The sequence below is a fragment of the Equus caballus genome, chromosome 30 (assembly GCF_041296265.1).
Source record: "Equus caballus isolate H_3958 breed thoroughbred chromosome 30, TB-T2T, whole genome shotgun sequence".
Taxonomy (NCBI): Eukaryota; Metazoa; Chordata; class Mammalia; order Perissodactyla; family Equidae; genus Equus; species Equus caballus.
In genome coordinates this window covers 9,891,092-9,916,736 of record NC_091713.1, presented here as the reverse complement: position 1 = coordinate 9,916,736, position 25,645 = coordinate 9,891,092, and the positions used below count along the sequence as shown (strand labels likewise).

General features: G+C 51.0%; 1 protein-coding gene across 26 annotated transcripts in view; it reads left to right on the top strand.

The window, feature by feature from the left end:
* SDCCAG8 (SHH signaling and ciliogenesis regulator SDCCAG8) overlaps nucleotides 1-25,645 on the top strand; it is a 222,798-nt gene that overhangs the window by 190,394 nt on the left and 6,759 nt on the right. For 21 of the 26 annotated variants that reach the window (XR_011434148.1, XR_011434146.1, XR_011434143.1 and 18 more), the window contains one exon: nucleotides 22,635-22,761. The exons of 2 other annotated variants lie outside the window; for them this stretch is intronic. Coding sequence is in view for 15 of the 24 variants with exons in the window: in XM_070255718.1 (XP_070111819.1) it covers nucleotides 22,635-22,761 (127 nt within the window). In the remaining 9 variants the exon portion in view is untranslated. Of the gene's footprint in view, nucleotides 1-22,634; nucleotides 22,762-22,855; nucleotides 23,081-25,645 lie in introns of those variants that run through there. 3 more of the 26 variants (XR_011434145.1, XR_002805158.2, XR_011434150.1) reach the window with 1 other exon arrangement.

Below are 25,645 nucleotides of genomic sequence, written 5' to 3'. Positions count from 1 at the left end.
CTGACATGGTTGCACAAAATGTGTTCATAGAGGGGAACAAAAGTAGCTATCAGGAGTATCATGGCCCCAATTGACACTTGATCCTCAAAGTAATATTTGTTTTTGGAAATTCCAATTTAAGGCATGTAGTGGTACAGGTGGTACTTAAATTTTTCTTTCTCAATGTTATACTCTTGGGCTTTTCAGTTATGCTGATTGTTTCCAGGGAGCTTCGATGCTTCTTCCCATCCCCGGGGGGCAGGTTGCTGTCTTGTGAACTTTAACCTTTGCATCTGCCTCTGTTTATTTTCATGGGAGGTCACAACTTAGAGATTCTTCTAGTATCCAAGCAAACGACAACAAGAGCTTAGGGCATTCAGCCAGCTAGAATTTGACTTGAAAGGGACAAAGACCAATGGATAGTTCTCTGAGACTGTGCTTAATATTTCATCGTGCGGGTAGGCCTGCTACCACTTACTTAACTGGGCTGCCGGGGAATTACTAAAAAGATCCAGTTAATACACGTTATTAAACATATTTACACACACTGAACTATTTCAAACCCAAAATGCTGGAATAAAGACAAAATAGTACTGTGTATTTACATAACACCGTAACACCTTTCATTGGAAAAATCGCAAGGCTTTGCTAACTTACGAAGCTGCATAGCACCCCGCGAGGTGTGCAGGAAGCAAGGTAGGGTAATCAACAAGAAGCTGGTGAGAGGCGAGCGCGCTTGCGGAGGGTGACAGAGACTCCTGTGGGGGCCCCTGGGCATTCAAGTTCAGGTCACCCCACCGTAAGGAAACGTAGAATGAAAGTACCTGCAAATATCACAGGCGGTCATGGATTTTCATGTGCTTCTTTATGCTGTTATTTTTGTTGTCTTTCCAATCTACACTGAAGTCTCTTTTGTTTGAATTGAATTGACTGGCATGATGAACTGAAAAGATTCAGAGTTAAGTCTGCACTGGACGGTGACAGTGCCTCCTGACCTGGTCACTTGATCCCTTGTTTAACTTTCCCCAGGCCCAACTAAATATGATTTCCTTTATTTTTCCTTAGCCAGAATTTTTAAAATTATTTTATTGAGGTCATATTGGCCTATAACATTGTGTAATTTAGGTGTACATTATTATATATCAGTTTCTGTATAAACTGTGTCCTGTTCATCACCTATAGGCTAGTTTTTATCCGTCACCATACACGTGTGCCCCTATAGCCCTTTCATCCTCCCGCCCACCCCCTCCCCCTCTGGTAACCACATTTGTCTTTCTCTGTCTGACTTATTTCACTTAGCATGATATCCTCAAAGTCCATCCATGTGGTCACAAATCTTAGCCAGAATTTTTTACCAGAGTGTCCAGAGATGCCTAGAGATGGCTAGACGCACGCTAGTCAAGGGGAAAGGCATTGGTGAGCCCTGGTCCCCTCTGGGAGGGCCAGCATTGATGGGAACAAATTCAAGCCCAGGGCTGCCTCAGTGACTGCCCTGACCAGCACCTCCCATCATAGGCCGGCCCAGCAAAGAGAGCACAGAGAGCAGCCCAGCGCTTCCGGGGAGCTTGGTGCAGTGGGGTGACGAGAGGACCAGTGTGAACGTGAGACAGTCAGACCAATGAGAATAGTGAGTCTTGCATTTAGATTTTAAAATAGCGTATATTAGCATCTCGTAATGGATTTTGAATTTAATACTCTATTGGATTTCCACAAAGTTTAGTGCTGGAACTTAGTACTCATTCAGTTATGCAGCGCAATGGATTTCTTCACCTGATCCCTTGAGGAAAGAGACGAGCTTTCTCCCTGTACGTCTTTCCCACAGTAAAGTCTTTATTTTGGCTTAACCTTTCAAATTTTTTGGATAATTTGGGTGTCACAGATACTCATGAGAGGATAGCTTTCAGACACTATAATTTAAGTGTCTCTGAAGTGTAATAAATAGAGCTTTGTCTGAATTTTGGAAATAATGTTTTCTTCCTAAACAGCTGTTCATTTGTGTTCACAATTTTCTCTGTCTCTAGAAAAGCAGCACTTCTTTTTTTATATAATCTTGTCGCCCTTTTCATCACGTGAGCCATGTTCAGTCAGTTGTTGTGCTATTGTTTTAATACCCCTGTGCCCCACGGCAGATGACACACCCCCCCGTCAGGGGCTTCCAGAAGAGAAGATGCTGCTCACTTTGTGCACGCCTGTTCCAGGTCAGACCATCCGTTCCCATATCACTGGGGCTGGCTAACTTCACTGCCTTTTCAATTCATCTGAGACCGTTTTGGAAAAGGCATTTCAACGCCAAATGCAGTGTGAACAAGTCTTTGCCCGTCTTTTTCTCATTTTGGGGGCCCCAGTTAGCACACAAAGGTGGCAGTTTATGAGGCTATGATGCAGATGGTGATAACTAGCATTATATATATATATATATATAATACATATATATCTCCTAACAACCTGGGAGATAGGTGGGACAAGTATCATTAAAATTCCATTTTACTATTTTTTTTTGAGGCAGCTCAGCCCTGAGCTAATATCTGCCAGTCCTCCTCTTTTTGCTGAGGAAGCCTAGCCCTGAGCTAACATCTGTGCCCATCTTCCTCTACTTTATATGTGGGACACCTGCCACAGCATGGCTTGATGAGCGGTGCCGTGTCCGCACTGGGGATGCGAACCGGCAAACCCCGGGCCGCTGAAGCAGAACGTGCGCACTTAACCGCTGCCCACCGGGCGGGCCCCCTCCATTTTACTTTGAAGAAATTCAGGCTGAGAGAGACTCAGTGTCAGCGCATCCCACGGCTGGTAGGCTGGGCAGCATACCCACTTCCTGTCTCTGAGTCGTTGTAGGGAAGATAGAACACGAGTTCAGAACCAGACAGCTTGGGCTCAGATCCACCGCGTCTGCTCCACCACTTTTGTGCTGTGTACCAGGCGGCAGCCCACGAATGCGGGCCTAGCGCCCTCCTCTGTAGAGTCAGGACAGTCGTCTTACCTGTCTCACGGGGTGCTGGAGGGGACTGAGTGAGTGGTTACACAGAATTGTTCAGAACAGTGCACGGCACACAGAAGGTGCTCTGCAAACCTCAGCCCTGTGCATCCCATGTCGTAGGACATCAGAGTTTGTCCTACGCTCCAGGAGGGGAGTGTTAAGTAGGTCCTGTTCCGAGTGGACAGGCTGGCCCAGGAAAGCACACTCGAGTCTGCTGGGGCAAGTGCACTCCCGGGGGCTTCTGCAGAGTGAGAATAAAACAGTCTTTGAGTCTCGTGCTACAACCCATGACGACTCCAGCCTGTGCGATTAGTGAGGGACAAATGACTCGAAGTGTCTGCCTCTGGGGAACCTCGTCTCACTCTCGGGGGACAGATCTCCATTCTTGACAGCTTGGAGAGCTGCCTCGTAATGATGCATTCCAGAGTACTCTTGAGAAGCCTTGAGATGTATATCTCTTAAGTTTGAAACCCGAGGGGCACCTTGCATTATACAGCACTAAATTCCAAGTAACACATCTCCATTCACAATCTATTTGCACAGACCCTCCTGGAAACTGCTACTGACCATTGACTGATAATGTGATCAAAGATTTATGAATTTGAAAGCATTGGTGTGACAGAAAAGGCTTTTGTTTGTTTGTTTGAAATCCCATTCTGCTTTGAGCTGGGCTGAAGTCAGCAGTGATATGAGGCGCCTGGAAGCTGTGGTGCCAGAGGAGGAACCAGGGGGCCCTGAGTTGCAGCGCGGTCAGTGCAGGTCCACTCAGACACAGGAGTCACGGGGAGGGAGAGAGCAGAGGGATGGAGGAAAACCCGCCTGAGGTTGCGCCCCTGGTCCAGCTGCGTCAGAAACAAGAGGAGGTCACGAGAGCACTTGGTAGCTTTATTTGGAGAGCATTGTCTGGTTAAGCACAGAGGAGCACCATAAATCCAGATCCTGGTTGCACCCACTCCCATTTCTTCATGTTAGCGTCTGATCAGCAACCTCCAAATGTTCCAGCATCCCTAGCAAGTAATTTTGACTGGGAAGCCTTCTATTGAGAGTTAACTTTTGTTGAAAGACTATTCTCTTGATAAGAAATTTCTGACCATTTCAGTGATGTTAGATTCCAAGTATATAATGACAGCTTTGCTGGTGTGTGTTTATATATGCGATGCATTGAGTGCATATGTGATAGCCTGCCGTCTTATAAAGAACATTGCTCTAATGTTTCACTGTGCTTTAGGTGCACCCAGCGTCCAGGCTCCATGTGAGTATGCATAAACACACATGACACGTGAACCACAAACCCTATGGAATTTGGTAGCATACATGGAAATCTGGTGAGGACAAGGGTTTTTGTGCTAGGAAACTTCCCTGTCAAATGTCCAGTAACTTTAGGTAAGTTCCACCCAAGGACAATGTGGTATAGAGAAGAGGGCACATGGTTCTAAAGAGAGAAATTGGGCTTTTACTCTGTTTTCACTGTTGCAGCTAATGTTAGGGTCACGGGTTTAGGAGACAGACCTGAGACTGTGTCCCAGCTCTGCCGCTTCCTCACTGTGTGAATTTAGGCAAGATATTGGTAGCATCTCTTAGCCGCAGTTTTCTTGTCTATAAAATGAGGATCATAATAATATCAATAATACCTTCTTCAAAGAGTTGCTGTTACGATTAAAAAATGGCTGGAAAAACGCTTAGTACAGTAATTGCACATAGAAAGGGCTCAATTAATAATAATAATAGCACCTTCGATTGTTTATTGCTTTCGTTATTTTATTATTGACTCTCAGTGACCTCATTTATTAGACAGAAGAAACCCTACCTCGCAGGGCTGTTCTCAGAGTTGAAAGAGCTGATATAGGTGAAAGCACTTTGTGTGTGCTCTGAAGCTCCCTATGAAAATAGCAGCAGGAATGACTGTCTTTCCCCTGACTGAGGGTCTTCTGAGGGCCTGGCACTTTGTATCCTGTCTCTAATCCTCACAACACCCCTGAGAGGTGGGGAGGGTCGTGTCATACTGCAGATGAAGCAGCTTAGAAGAATTTGAATAGAATCAGGCTCAGATTTCAACCCAGATCTTTTTTTTTAAATTCAGACTCGTCATTCTACATAGCCACATCTCAATGATAATAATAGAATTGTTAATAATAGTTTCTTGTTCCTGTTGATAATAGAATTGGGCTCATATCATCTAGTCTGGGCTGTTGTGTCATCATTGAGCAGGGTAGCATACACTGCATGTTTCTAAATTAAAACGTATGATTTTGGTGAAATGCACTTACTACATACTCATTCACAAACGTACACGTGCGTGTACCCACTAAGCCCTAGGCTCTGGGGGTAGTTCCAAAAAGAAGCAACATGTCAAAGAGTCCTGGGCAGTGGCAGTTGTAGTTGGGAGACATGTGCTGTCCCCAAGGTGAATAATGTGAAGGGTAGACTTTTTGAATGGATAAATTCTGATATTTTTATTATAATTTTCGATGCTTTTTCAGTCACTCCTCATGTTTTTACATTTCAGTTACATGAATTTTCATTCATATTGTAGATGACAAGTAAATGGAATGTACAATTTGATGCCCCTGCCTACACACTAATTATGACTAGCTTATTTATTGCTCGCCAGCTGACAGCGCCCTGCTCCGTGGCCCGCTGGCCGGGGCGTGTGCGGGCGGCGAGGCGGCTGCGGTGGAGGCACCCGTGTGCCCGGCCCTGCTGCCGGCCGTGAGAGAGCAGCGGCTTTGGAGTTTGGCAGTTGCTAGCTGCATAGCTTTGCTAAAGTTTTGTCTTATTTTGTTTCTTTTTAAAAATCTGTCCAAGCCTCCGTGTCCTCAACTGTTAAATTGGAATAATAATACCCCTCTCTTCGAGTTTCTGGGCTTACAGGTAACGGGAGATCGCCTTTGACATGCTCAGCACTCAGAGGATGTAGCTTCCCTTTCCACCCTTCTTTGACTTGAAAACAAAAAGTCTACTTTTGCAACAATGGAATATTTGCTTTGCTTTTTGGCTGCCTTGTATTTCCACAGACTTGGAAAACCGTATATGGTCACTCAACACATGGTTCAAACAAATTTACAAGAAGATCAGACACTTAGCATTTTACCTGTGGTGGAGATAGTACCACCAGTGGGGCTGGCTTGCCTGCAGAGTGCCCTCCGCCCAGATGCGAAGCGAATGTCCCAGAAGGTGTGGCTGAGGCTATAATGACCGCCCCGCCCCTGACCCTGCTTTTAGGGTTTGGTCCTGAAGGAAGTCCTAGCATCCTGGCCGTGATCACTCGCGTGTGTCTATCAGGGTTAACATTGAGTTGAGAAGAAACCCATAATTTTCACCTGTGTCTTTTTGATTCCTGGCCTGATAGAATATTTTTCTAATGCCCCCCCTCCCAACTGTTCTAAGTTACAAATGGCCAGATTTCAGTCATCAGGAGAGGAGAATGTATTATTTTTTGCAGCCTGTCTTACTGGGGGCCAGATTCCAAGGAGGCAGCCCGTGTGCTCACAGGCCAGGAGAGCCAGGATTTCAACAGTGTCAACAATCTTTGCTCATCATACCAAAAAAGCAGTGTGTCGGGGCCGACTCATTAGCATACAGCCTCGCCCGTGCCTGCTAACAAAGCAGGCTCTGGGTATCTGCTAGTTTCTCAGCCTGTCTGTCTTCCTTGACCTAAAAGAAGAGGAGAAATAGCTTCAGGCAAGGGTGCTGTCCCTCGCTGAAGCAGGAAAGCCTCACAGGGATCCCAGAGGGAGAGCTTTGAAGTGGGTTTCAAGTAATCATCCTTTGGAGAAAGGAAACCATCCATCCTTTGTTTTTCTAATCTTGTTTTAAATCAGTGACAAGCAAATAAATCGCCACATTGTCTAGTTAAAAATGATGGAGCCCTGAATAATTCTGATCTTCCCTGTAACTGTTTTGTTTAGTTAGAGTCCTTAAAAAGAAATAAGTACAGAGACAGAGGTACACACGCATGCCTTGCTCTCGGTCTGTCTCTGTCCTCTTTTGTTGGGAGGATGGAGGGAAGAAGAAACGCACAAGCAGATGTGCTGCTAGCTCTACAGGCTTCTGCCAACCATATGGCGTCTTAGAGAAAGATGGTTGGAGCGTCTGGATTAGCAAAGAGTCGGGATGGGAAGCCATGTGTCGTGTTGGTACAGGCAGTTGTTCGAGCTCTCTCTAAATGGCTTCAGGAGATTGTGTAATGGAACAAATGGTCCTGCGAGCCCAGGAACAGCCTTGCCGCTGCTGGAGAGGCAATTGGCCCTCGGGCGGGTGCTGCTTCCCTTTTTCCCCCAGTATTATGTATTCTTCATTTAATGTTCTTCGAACTCTGAGAATTGACTCTGAACTTTTCAACTTACAATTACAAGCTCATTCGTGGGCTCTCCCTGCCTCTTCGTCGGCCTGAACTCTCCTCTCTCTCTGATCTGTAGTGAATGCTCCGGTCCCGCTCTGCGTCCTCTCCCGCAGCCCTGCAGGGGTCCCGGCTCAGTGCCCCAAGCTCCAGTGTCCTCCCAGCAACGGGGCATGTGTCCTCCCACCAGAATTCCCAGAAACCCCAGGAGGTGGAAAATCTTCCATTTCTTAGTGAGTCAGCTGAGAGTTTTATGTGGTCCCAGGTTTTGAGCTCATGAGAGAAGTGTCCCATCACTATTTTGGACCTTGTGTGTGACATTAAAAACAAAATTATACTAATTCCATAGCAGTGAATTCTTTGGACTTTTAGGTCACACATGCTATTTACTCAGCAATTTGAGACCTCAGAACTCTGCTTCCTGATACAAAATGTAAATCAGTTTAGGAATGGAGACACTGTGATATTAGCAGCATATTGGCAGCATTTCAACTGTGGTCAAGTTAGAAGGAGCCATGAGACTGCCCAGTGGGAGCAAATCTTTCGAGTTTGTGCCCTCCGCCAAGCTCTTGAGACGTTTCAGCTACATTTTAGGGCAAACAGATCTTATTTTGTTGACATTTCAGGGCCATTGCACATATAACGTAAGCTCTTTAGCTGCTAGAAAAGTTAGGTCTTCCTCCTCGGTGGGGTAGATAACTCACTCTGAGACTCCGGGTGTATCATAAATCCTGGTTAATGGAAAGTGAAATAAGTAGTTGAATCAAAGAACCAGTGAATTTATCTGATCAAGTCGTCAAGCCAGCCTGAATGAAGTGGTCAGTCGGTCAGTGCCTGGTTTGCGCTGCACCCATGGGAGCGGAGTGCACTCAGCAGCAGCACCTCCTCTAGGATCCGAATCGCCACTTCCCTCTCACAGCCAGTGAGCCCACTGCACAGACCCCAGCAAAGGGGCAAGTGAGAAATGCAACCTCCAGGTTAGAGGCGAGCTAGCAGTGTGACCCAGAGGGGACAGGGGCTCCCGGGTCTGCCCAACTGCTGCCAAAGGTACTTTGAGCAATGAAAATACGGTATAATTTATTTTGCTGTGTAGTGATGCAAAGACTTCCCCCAAAAGAGCAATGAAAGCTAGAGCATGTGTGACTGGGCTCCAGCAGGAGAAAGGGCACCAAGTCAGACGTCTGAATGTGTCTTCACTCTGTCATCATTTGTACATACTTGTGGCTGAGGCAAAGGCAAAGGATTTTACTATCTTAAACAAGGTCATCTGAGAATCCTTTGAAGATTGTTACCAACTTCTTTCATAAATAACTATTTTCTGCAAGGATAAGGATGTCACCTAGAAATTTCAGATAAAGTGCTGTTTCATTTTTGTGAATTCTTTGTATTTGTATTAAAAATTATTCTTATCTCATATACATACGTTGAAATACATTCCTTTTTTTCTTTTCAAGCTTATTTCATGCTGAACCCATTAGTGTGAGGCTCTCCTTACTTTGTCTTCTGAATTGAGGATGGGGCTGGTTTGTGGAAAGCATAATTTTGATTGTTATCTACCAGTTGGAAGAAACTACCACTGTAATCCCTTTTACCGTCCAAATGTACATGGTCCCAAATTTGTCAGAGTTAGAATTTCTTGAAACAATGCAATTAAACTGCAACATATTTCCTAACATTCTTAATTAAGACAGTAACTAAAAAATGTAGATTAACAGAAGTTACTGTTTTTATCAACATATTTTCTTTCTTTCCCGCCACCATCACATCCCCCTCCCCCACCCCTTTTTGCTTTAAATGTCTGATGTCAGTTTCGTCCACATGTACATTATGCACATGGCACCAAAGAAACAAAGTAAAAAATTCTCTTTTAATTCTGCACTGCGTGCCCAGCGCCACATGCACTGTCTGTTACATGTCGCTTCTTATGAGGTTCATGCTGGGAGTTTTTTTTAAAGGCAAAGTGTTTCTGAAGGAAAGAGTTCAGGTTGGGCAGACTGTGTTAAAAAATCTCGCTGTCTCCGAGTGGAATTAATAGACTGATTATTCTGTGCAGGCTCAAACTGGCAGCGTGTGCAAAAGTTCAAGAGTGTCTGGGAATTGAAATATGGAGAAGAATTCGGGAGAGCGAGCAGAGACAAAGAATTGGAAGTAGGGTTTAGAAGTGAAACTAATGGTAACTCTAAGGAGGCAAAGGAAACTCGAGAATGAACAACAGTGTCATAAAGCAGTACTTACTGAAAATACTTTTATGGACTCAGGAAGTCCTGTTTCCATGCACATTTTAGGATTGATCATAAAAATCAGTTTAGTTATTGGATGAGAATGGGGGGAAAAATTAAGAAATGTCATACCCAGTTCCTTTTCATTTTCGTTTCTTTGAGTTCTTAAAACCTTTGCCAGTTTCAATTGTCACATGAGAAGCTTAATCACACAGAAATTAAAACGGGGTGTAATATTTCTTCAGCCTCTCTATTAGCCAAGATTTTTTTCCTGTTTAATTAAAATTTGAGTCCTCCATGATCATCAACAAACAATGATTAATTTTTTTGTTTACAAACAAGGAATTAAAAGGTAAGAAGAGCAAATACAATCCCGCAGCACCTCTCCCATCTCAAGGAAACCAAACTTTTTCCACGTTGCTTCTGAGAGGAAAGAAACTGGGACGTGCGCTTGGAGGTATTGAGGCTCTCGCCAGCCCCTCCCCGCAACCGCCGTCTCGGTTTAATCCGCCGCCCGCCCAGGCCGCTCGAGGCGGCGGGATGCGCCCCGTGCGAGCGGGAGCCCGGGCCTGCCCCCCGGGAGGGGCGCCGCCGGCCCGGCGCGCTCGGAGGTGGCCCGAGAGCAGGTGCTGGTGGCGAGAGGCGCGCGGGGAGCCCCTGGCCCCCGCGCCTGCAGGCGCACAGCTGTGCAGCGTGGCGCTGGGCTTCCCGGGCGCGCCGGGCACGCGAGGGCTCTGCGTGGTGGGCTCTTGGGAGCAGCTGGGCCCTCAGAGGGCTCATCCTGAGCGTGCACAACCGCGCTAAGTCCGTCAGCGGGATTTCGCTAAAACCCTAAGATGAAGCGTTCTATTGGCAGCGTCTAGGATGGGGGAAACCCAGCTCCCTTCTGTTGGGCAGTTGCTGTTCTCTAAAGCAGGAAATTACCCCTGGAGGGGCTTAGTATACGGGGTCCCCCCGTCGCCATGTGGGTCGGGGTGGAAGGATGTCACTCTCCTGCCCTGCAGCTCTTAGGATGGTGGTGTGCAGCCCGGAGGAGCGGCGCTGGCAGGCCAACCCTCCCCCCATCTCCCCCAGCACGCTGCTGCCAGTCTGCCCCACAACCTTCAGCCCCGGTGGTAACTGGCTAGCAAGGCAGTTGTTTCTACTGCCGGGCGCCTCGCTACTCCCTTCACAACCACCGAGGAACCAGCATGTAGAGGCTAAACGCTGTGTGGATGATTTAGCATAGCTGGGGGTTTTTCTTCTTAAAATCTGGGTACTGTTGCCTGCAGGGGATTCCTTGTCTACACAGCAGGTGCTCACCAGGATTGGGGGCCATGACTGGGAACTGTGGCCTGTGCTGTGAGGCTCTTGGGCACCTGCCCCTCAGGCTGGAGGCCTCCAGTGTGCCGCCTGTTGTCACCCCAGGAAGGTCTCTCCTTCCCTTCCCTTCTGCCTCTCTTATTCAGGAAATCTTAATTTAGGAAAGAGGAGTATTTTGCTCTATTAGGACGAATGAGGCTCCCTGAGACCATCCTGGGTGATGCTCCAGCCCTGGGAGCTGAATCCCGCCTCCCTGGCTCTCTCAAGGACTGCATGGCTTGTGCATGTCAATGGTTTCTTCTTGGAGCATCTAAAAGTTGCCTGATGACTGGGCGAAGGTGCCAGACTTTCTTATTCCAAAGCAATCTTAATACATGTTCTCTTTGCCACCCTCCTGGAGGCCGCAGCAGTCACCTGGGCTGCACAGCAGTCTGTTCACTTGTGCTACTTTTAAAAAACAGTCAGGAGTGTTGGAAGCCTAGACTGGTTCTCTTGCCACTTCTTAAAACTCACAATTTTGCAGCCCAAGCACGAAATAATTGATTTAGCTGGTCCCCTCTCCCCTACTATGGCATGGAACTGGGCAGGGTCCGGCTCTTCTGCTGTTGCAGCCCAGTCGAAACCAAATGAGCCTCATCTCTCTGATCTGCCATGGACCTTCTAGCTGAAGAATTATGCCATCGTACCAGCCCAACACTCACCACCGTGTGGAGGACCCCTTTTACTAAATGATTTATTACTCTTAGCAGAATTCCTTTGGCTGCAGATTTTATTTCTGAGTCACTCTGTTCAGCTCAATTGGTCGCCTTCAGTTACCGTGGCAACCAGCAGATGGGGTTCTTTGACAAGGGTCAGCGGGGAGGCTGCCTCAGTGTAGACGGGAGAGGAGCTGCAGAAAAAGCCTTCAGCAGTGACAGCTCTGTAGTGGATGGCCAGGAGCAGTTATCAAATTACTTGCATTAAAACCTAATTAAGGTGTGTGCCAATAAGTGCACCGTAGTGATTGATCTGGTTATTCATCTACCGTGGGCTCGCTCTGATTTGATCACACCTCCGTTACCAATCTGACAGCCTCGAGGATGGGCAAACGTGAAGGAAAGAGTGGGGAACCTCGCATCAGTGTGGGCCCTGCTGCTCTCCAGGGCCACTGCCCAAGGACCTCCTTAGTCTTCCTGGGAACACTGGACGGTGCTGCAAAGCCTGAGAGGGCAGCTGGGCAAGGCCCCAGGGTTCTGCTAGTTCCAAGCCTTCTTGTAAGGCTGTGGCTGCTTCATACCAGACAGCGCGCTTCAAAGTAAAACTGATCTTTCCATTGTCCTGACTAGAGGGGACTAAATGGACGTGACAAGGAAGCACCAAGGTTCTTTTCTGGAGGGAGGAAAAGGGACGTTATTAAGTCAATTGACAAAATCAGAATTCAATAGGTGAGAGAGAGAGAGGATGATAAATGGGGCAATGGGGAAACGAGGTGAATTTGGATAAAGGGTATGTGGGTTTTCGTTGCACTTTTCTTGCAACTTTGTATAAGTCTGAAATCATTTCCTCATAAACAGTTTTTAAAAAGAGGGTGCTTAAGTTTAGGCTGGGTAGGGCGTGGTGGGAGAGGCTGTGGGGTCTTTCCGCTCGGGCTTCCAAACGGCCTTGAGCCAGGTGTGGCCTGGATTCTACTCCGCATAGCTTGTGATTTTCAACAATTTCCACTCCTCTGCCCTGTTTTTCTTTGCGCAGTAGGGCTGCGCTCACCATGACTCGGCTTTCACTTTAGAAAGAGCTCGTTAAAGGGAACCGAGGCCTAAGGCATCATCTCCCAGCTTCTTCAGAGTCTGAGGTTCATGCCTTGTCAGCTCCTGGCCCCCCTGCCCCTTGGCGCCGGGCCCCCTCCTCCCTGCGCCGCCCCCCGCGGGGATTAGAGCTCAGCCTGGGGCAGAGAGCGCCTGCGCTGTAGGAGCACGAGGTAGCGACGCAGCAGCTGTTCCTCAGTGATTGAAGGTGAAACTGCCTCGGTTCCAGTGGAAGCTCTGTTTCAAGCAGTTGGTGGGTAAGAGAGCCTGCTGACATCAGCAGCGGCTTCAGAAGCTGCCCCGGCCCTCCGAGCACTGGCCGCCTACTCCCCAGGGCGCTGGGGGCCTGAGCCGCCAGCAGCAAGTTCCCCATGTGGTCCTCGGAGCCTCCAGCCTCCCGCCGCTGCATCCTTCTCGCCAACGCCAGACTGTAGACATGGTCGGCGTGGTCTCCAGCCCAAGGAGTCAGCAAACTGGTTGGTGACAAGATAAGAACAATTGAGACTGTTAAAAACTTGTATAGCAATTAGTGCAACAGCATTTTTCTTGTTCTTCAGAAAACCATCAGTCTTCAATAGAGTGGAAGTTAAAAAAGAACAAAAAACAAAACCCAAACTGGGCCCCTTGCCTGAGCCAGGAGGAGGAGCGCCAGTCTAGGGATGTGCTTGTCCCCACAACCCCAGGCTTCAAAAGATGGTTCTGGTCAGCCTTTCTCAGCAAGTTGCCCAGTTGCCCAGTTCTCAAAGTCTGGGCCTAAAATCTTTACTTTTTAGTGTGGGATAGAAATCAGGCCTTTTAAAAAAGAATTTTAAAATGCTGTAAAGAGTACTAGATTTGGAGTCAAGAGATGTGGGTCCCAGACCTAGATTTACCACAGGCTGTGTGACCTTGGGCAAGTCACTTGCAGTCTCTGAGCTTCAGGTTCACCACAGTGGGCTGGACTGAATGCCCTCTAAGGTGCCTCGGCTCCAGCACGACCTGACTCTTTCGAAGAGAAGAGTCGCAGTCCTTCCCCGACAGCTGTCCCCAAGCAGCCCCCGCTCTACCTCTGCAGCCAGCCAGGGCAGCCTGGGAATTTGAGAGAATGAAAACCTAAACAGGAGCGTAAATTCTCTTCACTGGAAATGTAAACTCTCCCCAGAATGCATGATCCTTAGAATGAATTACTCTGGTGAAATCATTATTGTCAGGGTGGAATTTGGCAAAGGAAATTGAAAGGCAAACCCACCATTGAAACTGCCTTAATTTCGCAGTGAGGATAACTGGCTGGAATGTGTTCCAGACTCCTAAGCACATAGCTTCCTCTCGCTGATTCTGTAGGACCACATTAATGAGATGGAATTTTGTAAAATGCAGCAGTAATTTTTAAGTATTGGAACAAAGTGTATAACTTTAAATTAATATGGCTTGCTCACCAAAATTAGTCAGCTAGAGCAGTAATTAGGATTATCGAGTTTTCCACCCTTCACCTTGGGCAGCCCAGATGTGTTGTCAGGACCAGAGAGCGGCAGCATTTGAAGACAGGAAGAGACTCAGATTCCGTAGGGTCACAGTATTGTTTCGGAAGTTTGGAGCTGGGGAGAACTTAGTCCTCTCCTAGCCCAGAGGCTGGCAGACTTTTTCTCCAAAGGGTCAGGTAACAAATATCTTAGGCTCTGTGGCCATGTGGTCTCTGTCGCAGCTACTCAACTCTGCTGTTAGAGTGCAAAAGCAGTCACAGACAACTCGCGAACAAATGAGCACAGGGCAGTGAAAGAGGAGTTTCATAAAATGTTCACGTCACAAAATATTATTCTTTTGATTTTTTTTTTTTAGTCATTTAAAAATGTAAAAACCCTCCTTACCTTGTAGATCTTACAAAAACAGGCAGTGGGCCAGGCTGGAGTTGGCCTGTGGTGTGACGTGCGCTGACCCCAGTTCCAACTCATCCTCCCATTTCACGTGTGGAGACTGAGACTCAAAGGGATCCCGAGGTTTGCTGAAGTTCTCCAAAGCCAAGGAGCAGACTAGGAGAGTTTTCATTCAGACAGTTGGCTGTTTTGATGATACAATTGGAGCCATACAAAAAAATGAATCTCTGGAAGAACTATTGTGAAGTGTAACTTCCCAGTGGTTCTTAAACTTGAGAATTCATGGGACACCCCCGGAGGGCTAGTTACAACAGGTACTGGGGGCCCAGCCCCGTCTCTGGTTCAGGACGACTGGTGGTGTTCCCTTTTCGGTCGTAGAAATGGAGAACCCAAGGTCCAGGGAGGACGTGGCTCCTGCCCGAGGGAGATGGGCAGGATTCTGAAGCCGTGTCTCCTGTGTCCAAGTCGAGTGCTCATTCAGCTCTTCTAAGATTCTTTTCGTTATGCGGCACATTGCAATAGCACACTTAAAACTATTCGGTTTATATGTTATGCCCTTTCAGGAACAAAGGTTTACACATAAAAGCATGCTTATACGATAGATGAAGTGGCAGGTCTTATATTTGGTACAAATGTTGTCCATTGGGAAGTGGTTCGCTCATTCTGACCCATTTTCCAGCACGGTCTAAATGTGAGGCAGCTTGCCGTGTGCTGGAGTTGGAGAGCGGAACAAGATCCCGTTCCTGTCCTTAAGAAATTCACATTCAATGGGAGAGGAGACACGTACGGGCTTTGGCTGGGTGTAGATGGGTGCTCTGCGGAATGGGTGGGCTGGGCTGGGCTGCAGAGAGCTTTAGAAGGTTTAGGAGGCTGGTCCTCAGATCCCAGAGTCTGAGTCGTGCGGATGGAGAGGCAAGGAGGACTCTGGGACAGGTGACAGGGCCTGGGGGACACAGAGGGAGGAGTGCGCCATTTGTGCCCTGGTAATCCTGGCCCTATCCCTTGTAGTTGTGTGAGTTTGGGCAGATGACAGACTTCTCTGTGCCTTGCTGCCTTTCTCATGCACGAAATGCAGATGATAATCATACCTGCCGTGTACTATTGTTATGAGAATTAAAGTAGTTAATGAATGGAACATGTTTATAATACTCCCTGGCCTGTAGTAAATGCTCAGCGAATATTAGAGCGTATTACTGGAGATAGTAGGGAACGGACGGCATATTCTACAGTCAAAATATTTGTACTGTTTAAGTCCATATGTTGGTTGAAAAATGTTCTTCATTTCCATGAGGAGGCCCCTTTCCCAGGGATTGGGGGTCTGAGCATTTTGAGAAGGCTTCTCTAGGAAGGGAAGGAAAATCTTTACTGTAGCCAGAGTGACCAAAGGAAGGGGCTCTTGTCTAAAAAAGTGTCAGAAAGGAAGACATTTTATCACCACCAAAACAAAACCCAGCAGTCTGTAGGAAGCTCCTAGGTGAAATTGTTGGGTGAAACTAAAACATCTGAACCTCTAATTTAAAAACATTTATGCATGAGGATATTGGCCATCTCTGGGGAAAGCTAGGGTGCTGGCCTGGGGAAAAATCCATAGGGAGTGGCCCCACAGTACTGGTACCTGGTTCATAAGTGTTCATTTGATTATTGTACCTCATAACTATTTATATACTGCATACATTTTGTATGTATCACATACAACATAAAAAAATTTAAATATATGTATTCACTTGCTTTCACAGTATTCATAGCAAATGAATGTCTGAAGCATGGGACCAGAGCTGGCAGCCTGCACCACTTCTGTTTTGCATAAGATATTTTCCCCAGCCCACTCAGCTCTATAAAGTTGTTTTGTATTACACCACTTGCTCCATCTTATCTCAAAGTCTTGCATATTTTTAAAAAATTGTTGGTTCTGCTCATGCATGCCGGGTGTGGCGGAGAGGATGGGTGTTGGACTAGCCAAGATGTGCCCGGGCCCAGCGCCCATACCAGTCCCCTTTAATTTGATCTGCATCCCCGGCTTTAGCAACCTGGGCCTGTTTATTTCCACCCCACAAACAGGCCCCTCGCACCCTGTGATTCCTGGAGAGCGTTTCCCCAGGCCAGCCCCTGCCGACCACTCTACCTCTGCATGGGTGCCCTGCTCTTCTCCCCCAAGACGCCCCAGTTCTGCCCAGGATGGCAGTTGTCCACTGGCAGGTCCTTAAGGAAATGGGCCCTGTGCCCACCATCAGGATGGTGACCCCCACCTGGGGTGCAGAATGGCCTGGACTGGCTGACCCCGCTGTGCCCTGTGAGGGCAGGGGAGCACCAGGTGCTTCATGGGAAGGGATGGCCCCTGGCCTGGTCACAGCTCCCCAGGGCACCTTGACAGCCCAGTGCAGATGGCCATAAGTCCTGGGGGTCTCTGGGGATGGAGGGAATACCTGCCTGTTATGCAGATAAGATCCAGGCCTTGGGAAAGAAGTGTCCAAAGAGCGAGTGAGCTCTGAAATCTAATGGTCCGTGGGTCTTTCCTGCTGTGCGCGCCTGGGGTGGGGGGTAGGGGGGTGCAGGCTGTCGGGCGCCTTCCTGGCGCCTTTCTGCAGGAGCGGCTGCTGCTGAGAGGCACCCGCGGCCCCTCTCTCCCCTTTAATGACTCCCCTTTAATGACTTCCTAGAGGAAGTGCTCAAAACAGGGGACCCAAACAGAACAAGAAATTGCAGCCTCTCGGAATGACGATTATGCTGAGACCAGGACCCTGGAAGCAAGTCCCCCGCCGGGTGAGGACCAGGAGGAGGCCCGTGCGGGCAGAGGGAAGCGCCCAGGAAAGGGCAAAGGCGCCCGGGTAGTTGGAGAGCAGGGCCTGGGCCTTGCTGGGGCCCGAGAAGGGGCAGGCCTTCCGGAGGGAGAGGCGGCGGCGCGTCTGCCCGGGAAGGCTCCCTGCCCCGGCCGGCCCCCGCCGCCTGGCCTCTGCGCAGCGAACGGCGCGGTGCGCCTGCGCCCGGGTGGAGACGGAGGCCGGCGGCCGGCCCTCCTGCTCCCGGGGCCTCCTTCCCTCGGGCGCGGGGACGTCCCAGCCCTGCTGCCCGCGCGACCTCCTGCCTTAGGGAGCCGCCGGCACCTTGCCCTGAGGGCTTCCCTCGCTCCTCCAGGCCTCCTGGCTGCGGGCTCCGGTCTCTCCGTCCCCTGCAGTCCCTGTTGCTCCTTGCCCTCAGCGAAGCCCCTCTCCAGAAGCGTCTCCCCTCTCTGTCCCTGGGATCAGGCTTCCGCCACCCCTCCCGACCGCAGGGCGGCAAACCAGGCACCCCCGCTCCGCCACCGGGCGGCCTGTTCCTCCCGCCCTACCCCCCCCCCCCCCCCCCCCCCATCTCCAGGTTCCTTCCTTGCCGGCTTTCCTCCCGCCTCCTGGTCGTCCAGCTCAGGGTCTTGCTGGCTCCCTGTCCTCTGCCGGCCTTTAAATGTGTCTGTTCCCCAAGGCCCTGCTGTCCTTGCTTTATCCCCTCTCACTGCAACAGGGGGTCTTAGCCAGTAGGTTGCGGGGGGGCGTGGAGCACGACTCAGATATCAGTGTTTTTAACTGAAAAATCTCTGCCACGCTCTCCTGGGGGCATCTTGTCTCCCGTTCATGGCCCCTCTCAGCAAGTTTGGCCTGCACAGCTGAAGATCCAGCCAGACCCCTCCACGCCCCGAAGCCGCATAACTGCTCGGGGCCGGGTGTATCACAGGTGTCTTACCCCGACCCCAAAACTGCCACCCATGCCTGACCCTCCTCCCATCCTCTCTTTCTTGCTCCGTGGCACCACCGCTGTCTGAAGGTCAACGTCCGTATTGGTTAGTTTGGCCGCAAAGCTTTACCGGGTCCAGCGCTCCCTCCCTGCGGGCAGCCCACAGCCTCTGGTGGAGCCACCGCGCACAGCGCGCCATTCCCACACATCATCTCCTTTGCAGTGCGGCCACCCCCGTGGGAGTCCTGGCCCCTGCCAGACAGCAGCCATTCATCTTTTCAGGTCCCGGCTTGCCAGCTGAGTGGCCCTGGGCTAGGCATTCATCCTGTCTGTGCCTCAGTTTCCTCATCTGTAAAGTGAGGAGAGTAATAGTTCCTGCCTCTTGGGATTGTCATAAGCGCTACAAAGTTAAGAAGTGATAAGCTCTTAGCACAGTGCCTGACATAGAGTAGGCGCTCAACAGATGAGGGTGATGGCAGCCGTGATGATCCGTTTCCAAGTGGGGCAAGCCTTCTGGGACCTCACTCTTGCCCTGTTGAGCATTCGCTCCCCAGTGTCCTGATTCAGTGTAGCACCATTTGGTTTCCGAGTTGGTCTCCCCTTAATTGGCTGGGAGCCCCCTGAGGGCAGGGGCCATTTGTAATTCTTGATGTATTCCCAGGATCTACCTTAGTCCTTGACCCGTGCGAAGTGTTTATCAAGGGTCAGTAGGTTTGCTGAATTAACTCACCGCCTTAACCACCCACTGGCAATGGTTAAGCACAGCTGGCACCGTCTGGGTGCACCTCCGCGTGCCGCCTCTTGCCCCTGTGACTTCGTACAAGTTCACGGAGCCGCTCCCCTTCGGTTCCTCATGTGTAACGTGGGGTGCCAGCACCTCCCTCAGAGGCTGCAGTGAACTTTTCAGTAGGTGGTCAGTGTGGAGGGTGAGCCCAGGCGCAGTCAGGGGCAGCTGTTGGCAGTGGTGGGAACTGCCGCTGTGCCGGCTAAAGATGTGAGCTTCAAAGGACAACAGAGCCGAGAGTAATAACCACTGCGGACAAGAAGACGACCCGTGTGTCAGGAGGACACCCCAAGATATCTCTTCTAGCTGGTTGTAGTGAGAGATCCATGAACAGAGTGTAGGCTGGGTTGTGCAGTGTTTGGGGAAGGCTGTTCCAAAAAATAACTTTTTAATTTAAAAAAAAAAAAATCTGTTTTCCCAATATTCAAAACAGGCCTTGAGGGAGCAGCCATTCAGATATATCCTTAACAAAGTCCCTTTTATCTAAAATCTTGGTTTTTCTTAACAAAAGTGGGTTTGAGTTTATTGTTATTGTGGTTTTCACCTTTTCCTAATTTGCAATTGACCTCAATGCTGCCCATGGAGTGATGCTACAGAGGCTGAGCCTGAACAGGGCAAAGAAGCCTCCTGAGAGGTCCTGCCCCAGGTGTGCAAGCTGACTCAGAGTGAATCCATTCTTAAGCTCTTTGCCCGCAAAGCTGGTGAGGTCTTTGGCCTCCCAGAGGGAAGGCAGGGCTTTCCCACTGTCCTTCTCCTCGAGTCGGTGGTGCTTTTGGGCAGCTGGTTCCTACTCTGATGTCTTGCTCACACCTAGGGACTTGATTCTGCGGGTCTGGGTGTGGCCTGGGTGCTTCCTGGTAACTGCTGCAGGGATCCCAGGCCCACAGTTTGCAAAACACTGCCAACTCAGCCTCATCTAGGTTCTGAGGGCTCCCATAGAAGGAGAGTCTAGGCAGGAACTGGCCCTGTTTCTGGTGGTGAGCCAGGGTGGCTAGCCCATGGCTGGCTTTTTGCGCTGTGAGAGCAGGCTTTGGCTCAGCCCCATAGCTCTGATCGGGCAGCCATCTCTTTTCAGGAGCCCCAAAACACATACTGGACCCATCAGTCCTCAGGACCTGTATCCCATTCGACCAAAGCACAGGGCAAGGGACCACATAAAGAATGGCCACTCCTGGTCCCTTCTTGCCTCTAAGCCTTAATGGTGTCATTTATTTATCACCTGTTTCTGGTCCATTTGTTTTGAGCAGGCATGAAGCAAGTGGGCTCCTGCCTCAGTAGCTCCTAGCCTATGGCTCTCTCCACACCCAGGACTTGCTGGGAGGGGAAAGCCACCTAAGGATCTAGAGAGCTCACCTGCTGACGATGATACTTTGTGCCTGTCTGATTTAAATATCAGAGCATTAGACGGCCTGCTTCTCAAGGATAAAGGCCGTTATCATCTCTGCACCTTCAATGGGCCTCACTCCAGTGCTGGACAGCAGAGTAGCTGCTCAAGAGCAGTGGCTGCCTGCATTCGTCAGTGGGTCAGCCTGGGCTTCTAGAATGCTCCTGTCCTCCCCACAGCCCGCCCCATGCCTGGCTTCTCTGCCCCGGGGGAGGTCCTTACCCCCAGCTGCTCCCCGCTGGAGAGACTGCAGAGAAACTTCTGTTTGATCTGATGCAGTGGGGTGGTTTTGAGACTGTGCTTTCAGGAAAACTGTCCCCATCAGACAGTGGGATCAGTGGTGGTGGGGGCAGACAGGGCTTCCCAAAGCTGCAACGCCATGGCTTCACCAGAGGAAACTTATTTTTTCCTCCTCCAAGATCAGAGAAAGAGTAATGAGGGCAAGGGGGACAGTCCTGTCATTTCTACCGTGCGGAAGCAGGAAAGCGCTGTCGGTTCTGCCCCAGCCTGGTGCAGGGAACTGGGAGGCCGAGCAGGGCCGGACCGCAGCCCAGGCTCCGGCTGAGGGAGCACCTGAACGTGGCCCTATACAGCTAGACGCAGGAGGGAAGAACTAGTCTTGCCCTTGGTCCTTACTCTGTCTCCAGAACCCGCAGAGAGGGGGAGGCCAGGGAGCCGGCAAGGGCTTGTGGGCGGGGCATGACTGAGGCCTCGGCCCAGGGGGAGGGGCATGGGCTTGTGGGCGGGGCATGACTGAGGCCTCAGCCCAGGGGGAGGGGCATGGGCTTGTGGGCGGGGCATGACTGAGGCCTCGGCCCAGGGGGAGGGGCAAGGGTTTATGGGCGGGGCATGACTGAGGACTCAGCCCAGGGGGGAGGGGTATGAGCTTGTGGGCGGGGCATGACTGAGGCCTCGGCCCAGGGGGAGGGGCATGGGCTTGTGGGCGGGGCATGACTGAGGCCTCAGCCCAGGGGGAGGGGCATGGGCTTGTGGGCGGGGCATGACTGAGGCCTCGGCCCAGGGACGGGCTGTGTGAGCCTGCACCGTGCTGCTTGACGCCAGCAGCGGCTCTCTCCTGTCTTCTTTGTTAGCCTTGTGAGCGTGGGACAAGCCACAGGAAGAGTAGCAGCGCCCACAGGGTGTTCTTAGGAGGGGTCAGGGTGGGGACTGGAGCGGCAGCAAGTGTGCCTTCTGCGGCAGCTTGAGCAATGACGCGCGCAGAACCCACGAGGTGGAGAAGGACCTGTGGGCGGCGTTGGGGGTCCTCCTGGAGATGGGAGGATTGCAGTGGGCGGGAGCATCCGAGGAGAGCCCGAGTTTCCCAGGATGCAGTGTTCCTGTCCCCAGGTGCTGCGTCGTTGTCGGTAAAAGAGCCTGCCCATCCCAAGGCCCGAATCTCTGTCCTTGTTAATGGTGGGTGGCGCTCAGAGTGCACCAGGAACCGCCCAGGAGAGCTTGAGGCCGTGTCTGCGAAACTCCGGGGCTTGGCCTCAGGGTTGGCATTAGCCTGGAGTTTGCAATGCATCTTGGGATTTTAAAATCCTTCTCTTGTGAAAATGCAAGTTGATTTCCCTGCTGGTGCTTTTGGTCGGTGAGGACTGTGAGGAAGGGCAGATGACACACCCAGCTGCTTTCAGAACAGTTCTGGGTAGTCGTTCAACTCTAAATTTAATCCAAAGCCCACGTTTCCACTGGTGAAGGAAGCAACTGGGTGGAGGAAGCTGTCTGTGGACAAATGAGGATAATAGTTGGAGCGAATTAGCAAGTGTGGAGAGAAGAGCCCATGAGCAGAGTGACAAATTTAGAATCTTTAAAGACATCTGGTCAGCGAGGCCGGCTCGTGATTGAGTGGTTAATAATGGAACACCCTTAGTTCAGTGTTTCCGCCGTCCCTGGCCACTTCCCCTGCCAGGGCCGCCCTTCTGCTCCAGCCTGCCAGAGACGTTTCCAGCCGGACAGTGGAGGCGTTGAGCCCCTCGTGTGTGACCTTTGTGAGCTTAAGGTTTCAGCATTTCTGCTACTTATCCAGCTTATCTATGTTCTTTAATCGACAACTCACTGAGAAGATTCCCGATTTCCTTTCATATTTGATACAGTTTCACTCAGCCTGACAAATGCTTTCCCACTGCTGGCCAGAGCCTCACTCTCAGGGTCCCCCAGACTTGCAGCTCCCGGTTCACTGTCCCTCAGATACACACAGCAGTGGAACACGTTGACAGGGCTGAGGTTGGCCCATGTCCCCCTGCTCTCTGAAGCCTATTGCCCCCGGTTCGCAGGACCCGTCTCTCTAACTCTGTGGTTGATTTTTCTCCAGGCTAAAGCAGCTGGACAAGCACAGCCAGGCCACAGCCCAGCAGCTGGCGCAGCTCCTCAGCAAGCAGAACCAGCTTCTGCTGGAGAGACAGAGCCTGGCGGAGGAGGCGGGACGTCTGAGCTCCCAGGTACTGTGCAAAACCCAGCACAGGGTGGGCGTCCTCTCCCCCAGAGAACACGCAGGGGACTGCACAGGGGTCTTTTTCTTGTTCCCTTTTTCAGAGCTGCATTTTAAGAGGCTTAAATCCCCAGTGATCACATTGGTCAGCTGAGAAGCTGAGGGAGAGCCTGAAGACTGTGCTGGGCACGAGGGGGACACAGAGGAGCGGGGGCCACGGCCAGTCCTCTTTAGGGAGCTGGAGTTTGTGTGGGAGAACAGACCTGTGACCCTGCAAGCGACCCAGCAAGCCGCACCGAGGGATACGCTGCACAGTGCGGGTGCCGAGGGTGCGTGTGGCAGCGGAGCGGGGCGTGGGCAGGAGGCCTTTGGGACACGATCGGCTCCGAACTGCTCCTGAAGGATGTGCACAGCTTGAGCTGGTTAAGGACAGCCGTGCTCCCAGTTAGAGAATGGGATGCGGGAGTCTTGTCCTCAGTTAGCTGGTAGTCGAGCTAAGATTTTGAGCGCTTGCAGGGCCTGGCGGTGTTCTGCACACAACAGGCATTCACTCTTTACCCTTGAGGAAGCCCGCAAGACTGACATTGTGTCTCCATTCTACAGAAAGGGAAACTGAGGCTCAAACAAGCCGATAGAGCTAGCAAATAGGGACACTGCAAATCAAGCTGTCTGACTCCACAGCCCAGGCTTTCCCTGTTCAGGTAGATCTGGGGCCAGCAGCAGGGATAATGGAGGAAGGAAATGTCCAGGTGGGTTGGAGTATGGAGTGAAAGCTTTTTCCTGGATCTCTTCTCTTCCTGTCAGAGGCCGTGCTGCTTTGCCCCGTCAAGCGGTGCATTAGGGTAACGAGGTGGTCCGTGGCTGCCCGGGGCCGCGGCCTTTAATTGGCCTTGCACCAGGTGCTCCGAGAGTGTCCAGGACGTCATGCAGAAGTGCTTGCAACGAGTAAAGGCAAAAATGCTTCTGGAAATGAGAATGATGAGAAAATGTCCCTCATTCTCCTTCCAAGATGACCAGTGGACTTCGGGGATCCACTGTCCTCAGAGGGATTTTTCCCGCACAGCCCCCAAATCCCTCTGCAGGGTACTGTTTGTCCCACAGATAGTATGTGAGCACCCGAGTGCCAGTCACGGGGCTAAGGCCCGGGCCAGAGACACGCGGTATGTCCCCCAGCACCTCGGGGTGGCTCACAGGGAGGGGGTGGGGTACCAGCTACACACCACGCACATCACTGTGTTTGGGACGCTTGCAGATATACAAGTACCAGGAGCGTGGAGTCCAGGGCCTGCCTGCACACACACCAAGGCAGCGTCTCCAGGAGCAGGGCCTGGGGATCTGCGCTCTGACAAGCTGTTTGGGCCGTTCTGGAGGTCCCTGAGGTCTGAGAACGTTGGAAGTGTTTGGAGGCAGAGAGAATGGAGAACAATGCCAGGCAGTGTCATTGTCGTGAGGCCCTGGACAAGTCACTGCCGTCTCTTCCCGGCCTCAGTTTCCACGTCTGTGCAGTGGGTGTTCCGGCAGCCTAGCTCAGGGGAGTGACGTGCTGAGTGCCTCTGGGAGGCGCTGGGCAGGGGCATCTTCCTGGCACTCCGAGCGCGGGCTGCTCCTCTCGGTTCTGGACAGGTCGTTGTCACGTGGGGTTGCCTTGTAGCTCCCCGTGTGCCTACCTTCCAGCATGCTCAGATCTTAACATGCTTAGAAACCTCTTCCGCGGCTTTACAGATCTGATAATTGCCAAATGGATTGCAAAATTTTCATAAAATGTATGTAAAAAAAGCCGCAAACCTCAAAAAGTCCTCAGAAAACCCAGCAGCTTTCTTCCCTCGCCTGAAGCAACAGAAGCCACTTGACGGGCTGTGCCCCCTGACGCTGGCCCATCGGGCTTGTCTCTGAAGCCATCTCTCAGACTCGAATATTCCGTCTGGGTTATTTTCATGTGCACCTGACAAAGGAAGTTGGGGGAGGCAGCGCTCGCTGGCTTCAGAAGCAAGCACACGTGCTCAGAGAGGAGGCCGGAGAGCTGGCCGGTCCCTCTGCGGGCCCTGCAGCCTGGCCGCCCTCCCGCCTGCCCGCGGCCTCGGCCGGGCGCTGAACTCCAGTGGTGGGTTTGGCTTCTCTGAGCCCTGGAGGTGAATAAGGCTGCCCTCTGCCACCGCAGGTGGTTCGGAGGCCGCAGCCTCCAGAGGGGTCCCGGGCATCAGGGGCACCCCCCGTTTTCCTGGAGCTGGGACCCAGCTTCTCTTCCGGTCGGGGTGCTCTAGCTCAAGGCTTCCATTCTCTCAGCCTAGATGAATAAGTATAATAACTTAATGCTGCATGTCAAAGTCCGAAAATCTCTGTCCACCCAACGTCCGAAAGAGAATGGCTATATTCTAGCCTGAGCAGCTGCTCCGAAGCCGAGTCACCTCCCTCCCGTTCACTCTGGTGTGCCCTGTGCCCTGAGGCCCGTGGCAGGGCTTGGCTTGGCCTGTGGCCTCAGACAGGAAGCATCTAGCCTGTTTAGAAGGCTTTATTATTCTAAATTGTTTCTGCTTAAATTCTGAAATGGGCACGACAACGTGTCTGGCAGACGGAGCTGGTCTAGTTGGAATGATGTTGTAGTGACATCGTCCCCTCTCTGCCACCGTGCAGTGCAGGTGCCCCAGTGGCCAAGGCTCAGGGCACGACCACAAAGCTCAAGGCTGCTTTTTGACTTGTTCTTTGTTTAGGACTGACTCAAAACAAGGGCTTTGTTAATCTCCTGCTTCACTCCAGGGGGAAACAATGTCTAAAATGGCTTAGAAAATGTCCTGAAATGGCAGTGCTGGCCCTGGCAGAGAATCAGAGACAGGACAGCACCAACCAGCTTTGCTCCTGACTCGCCTCCAGCATTCCTCCTCGGTCCCCGCCTTCCC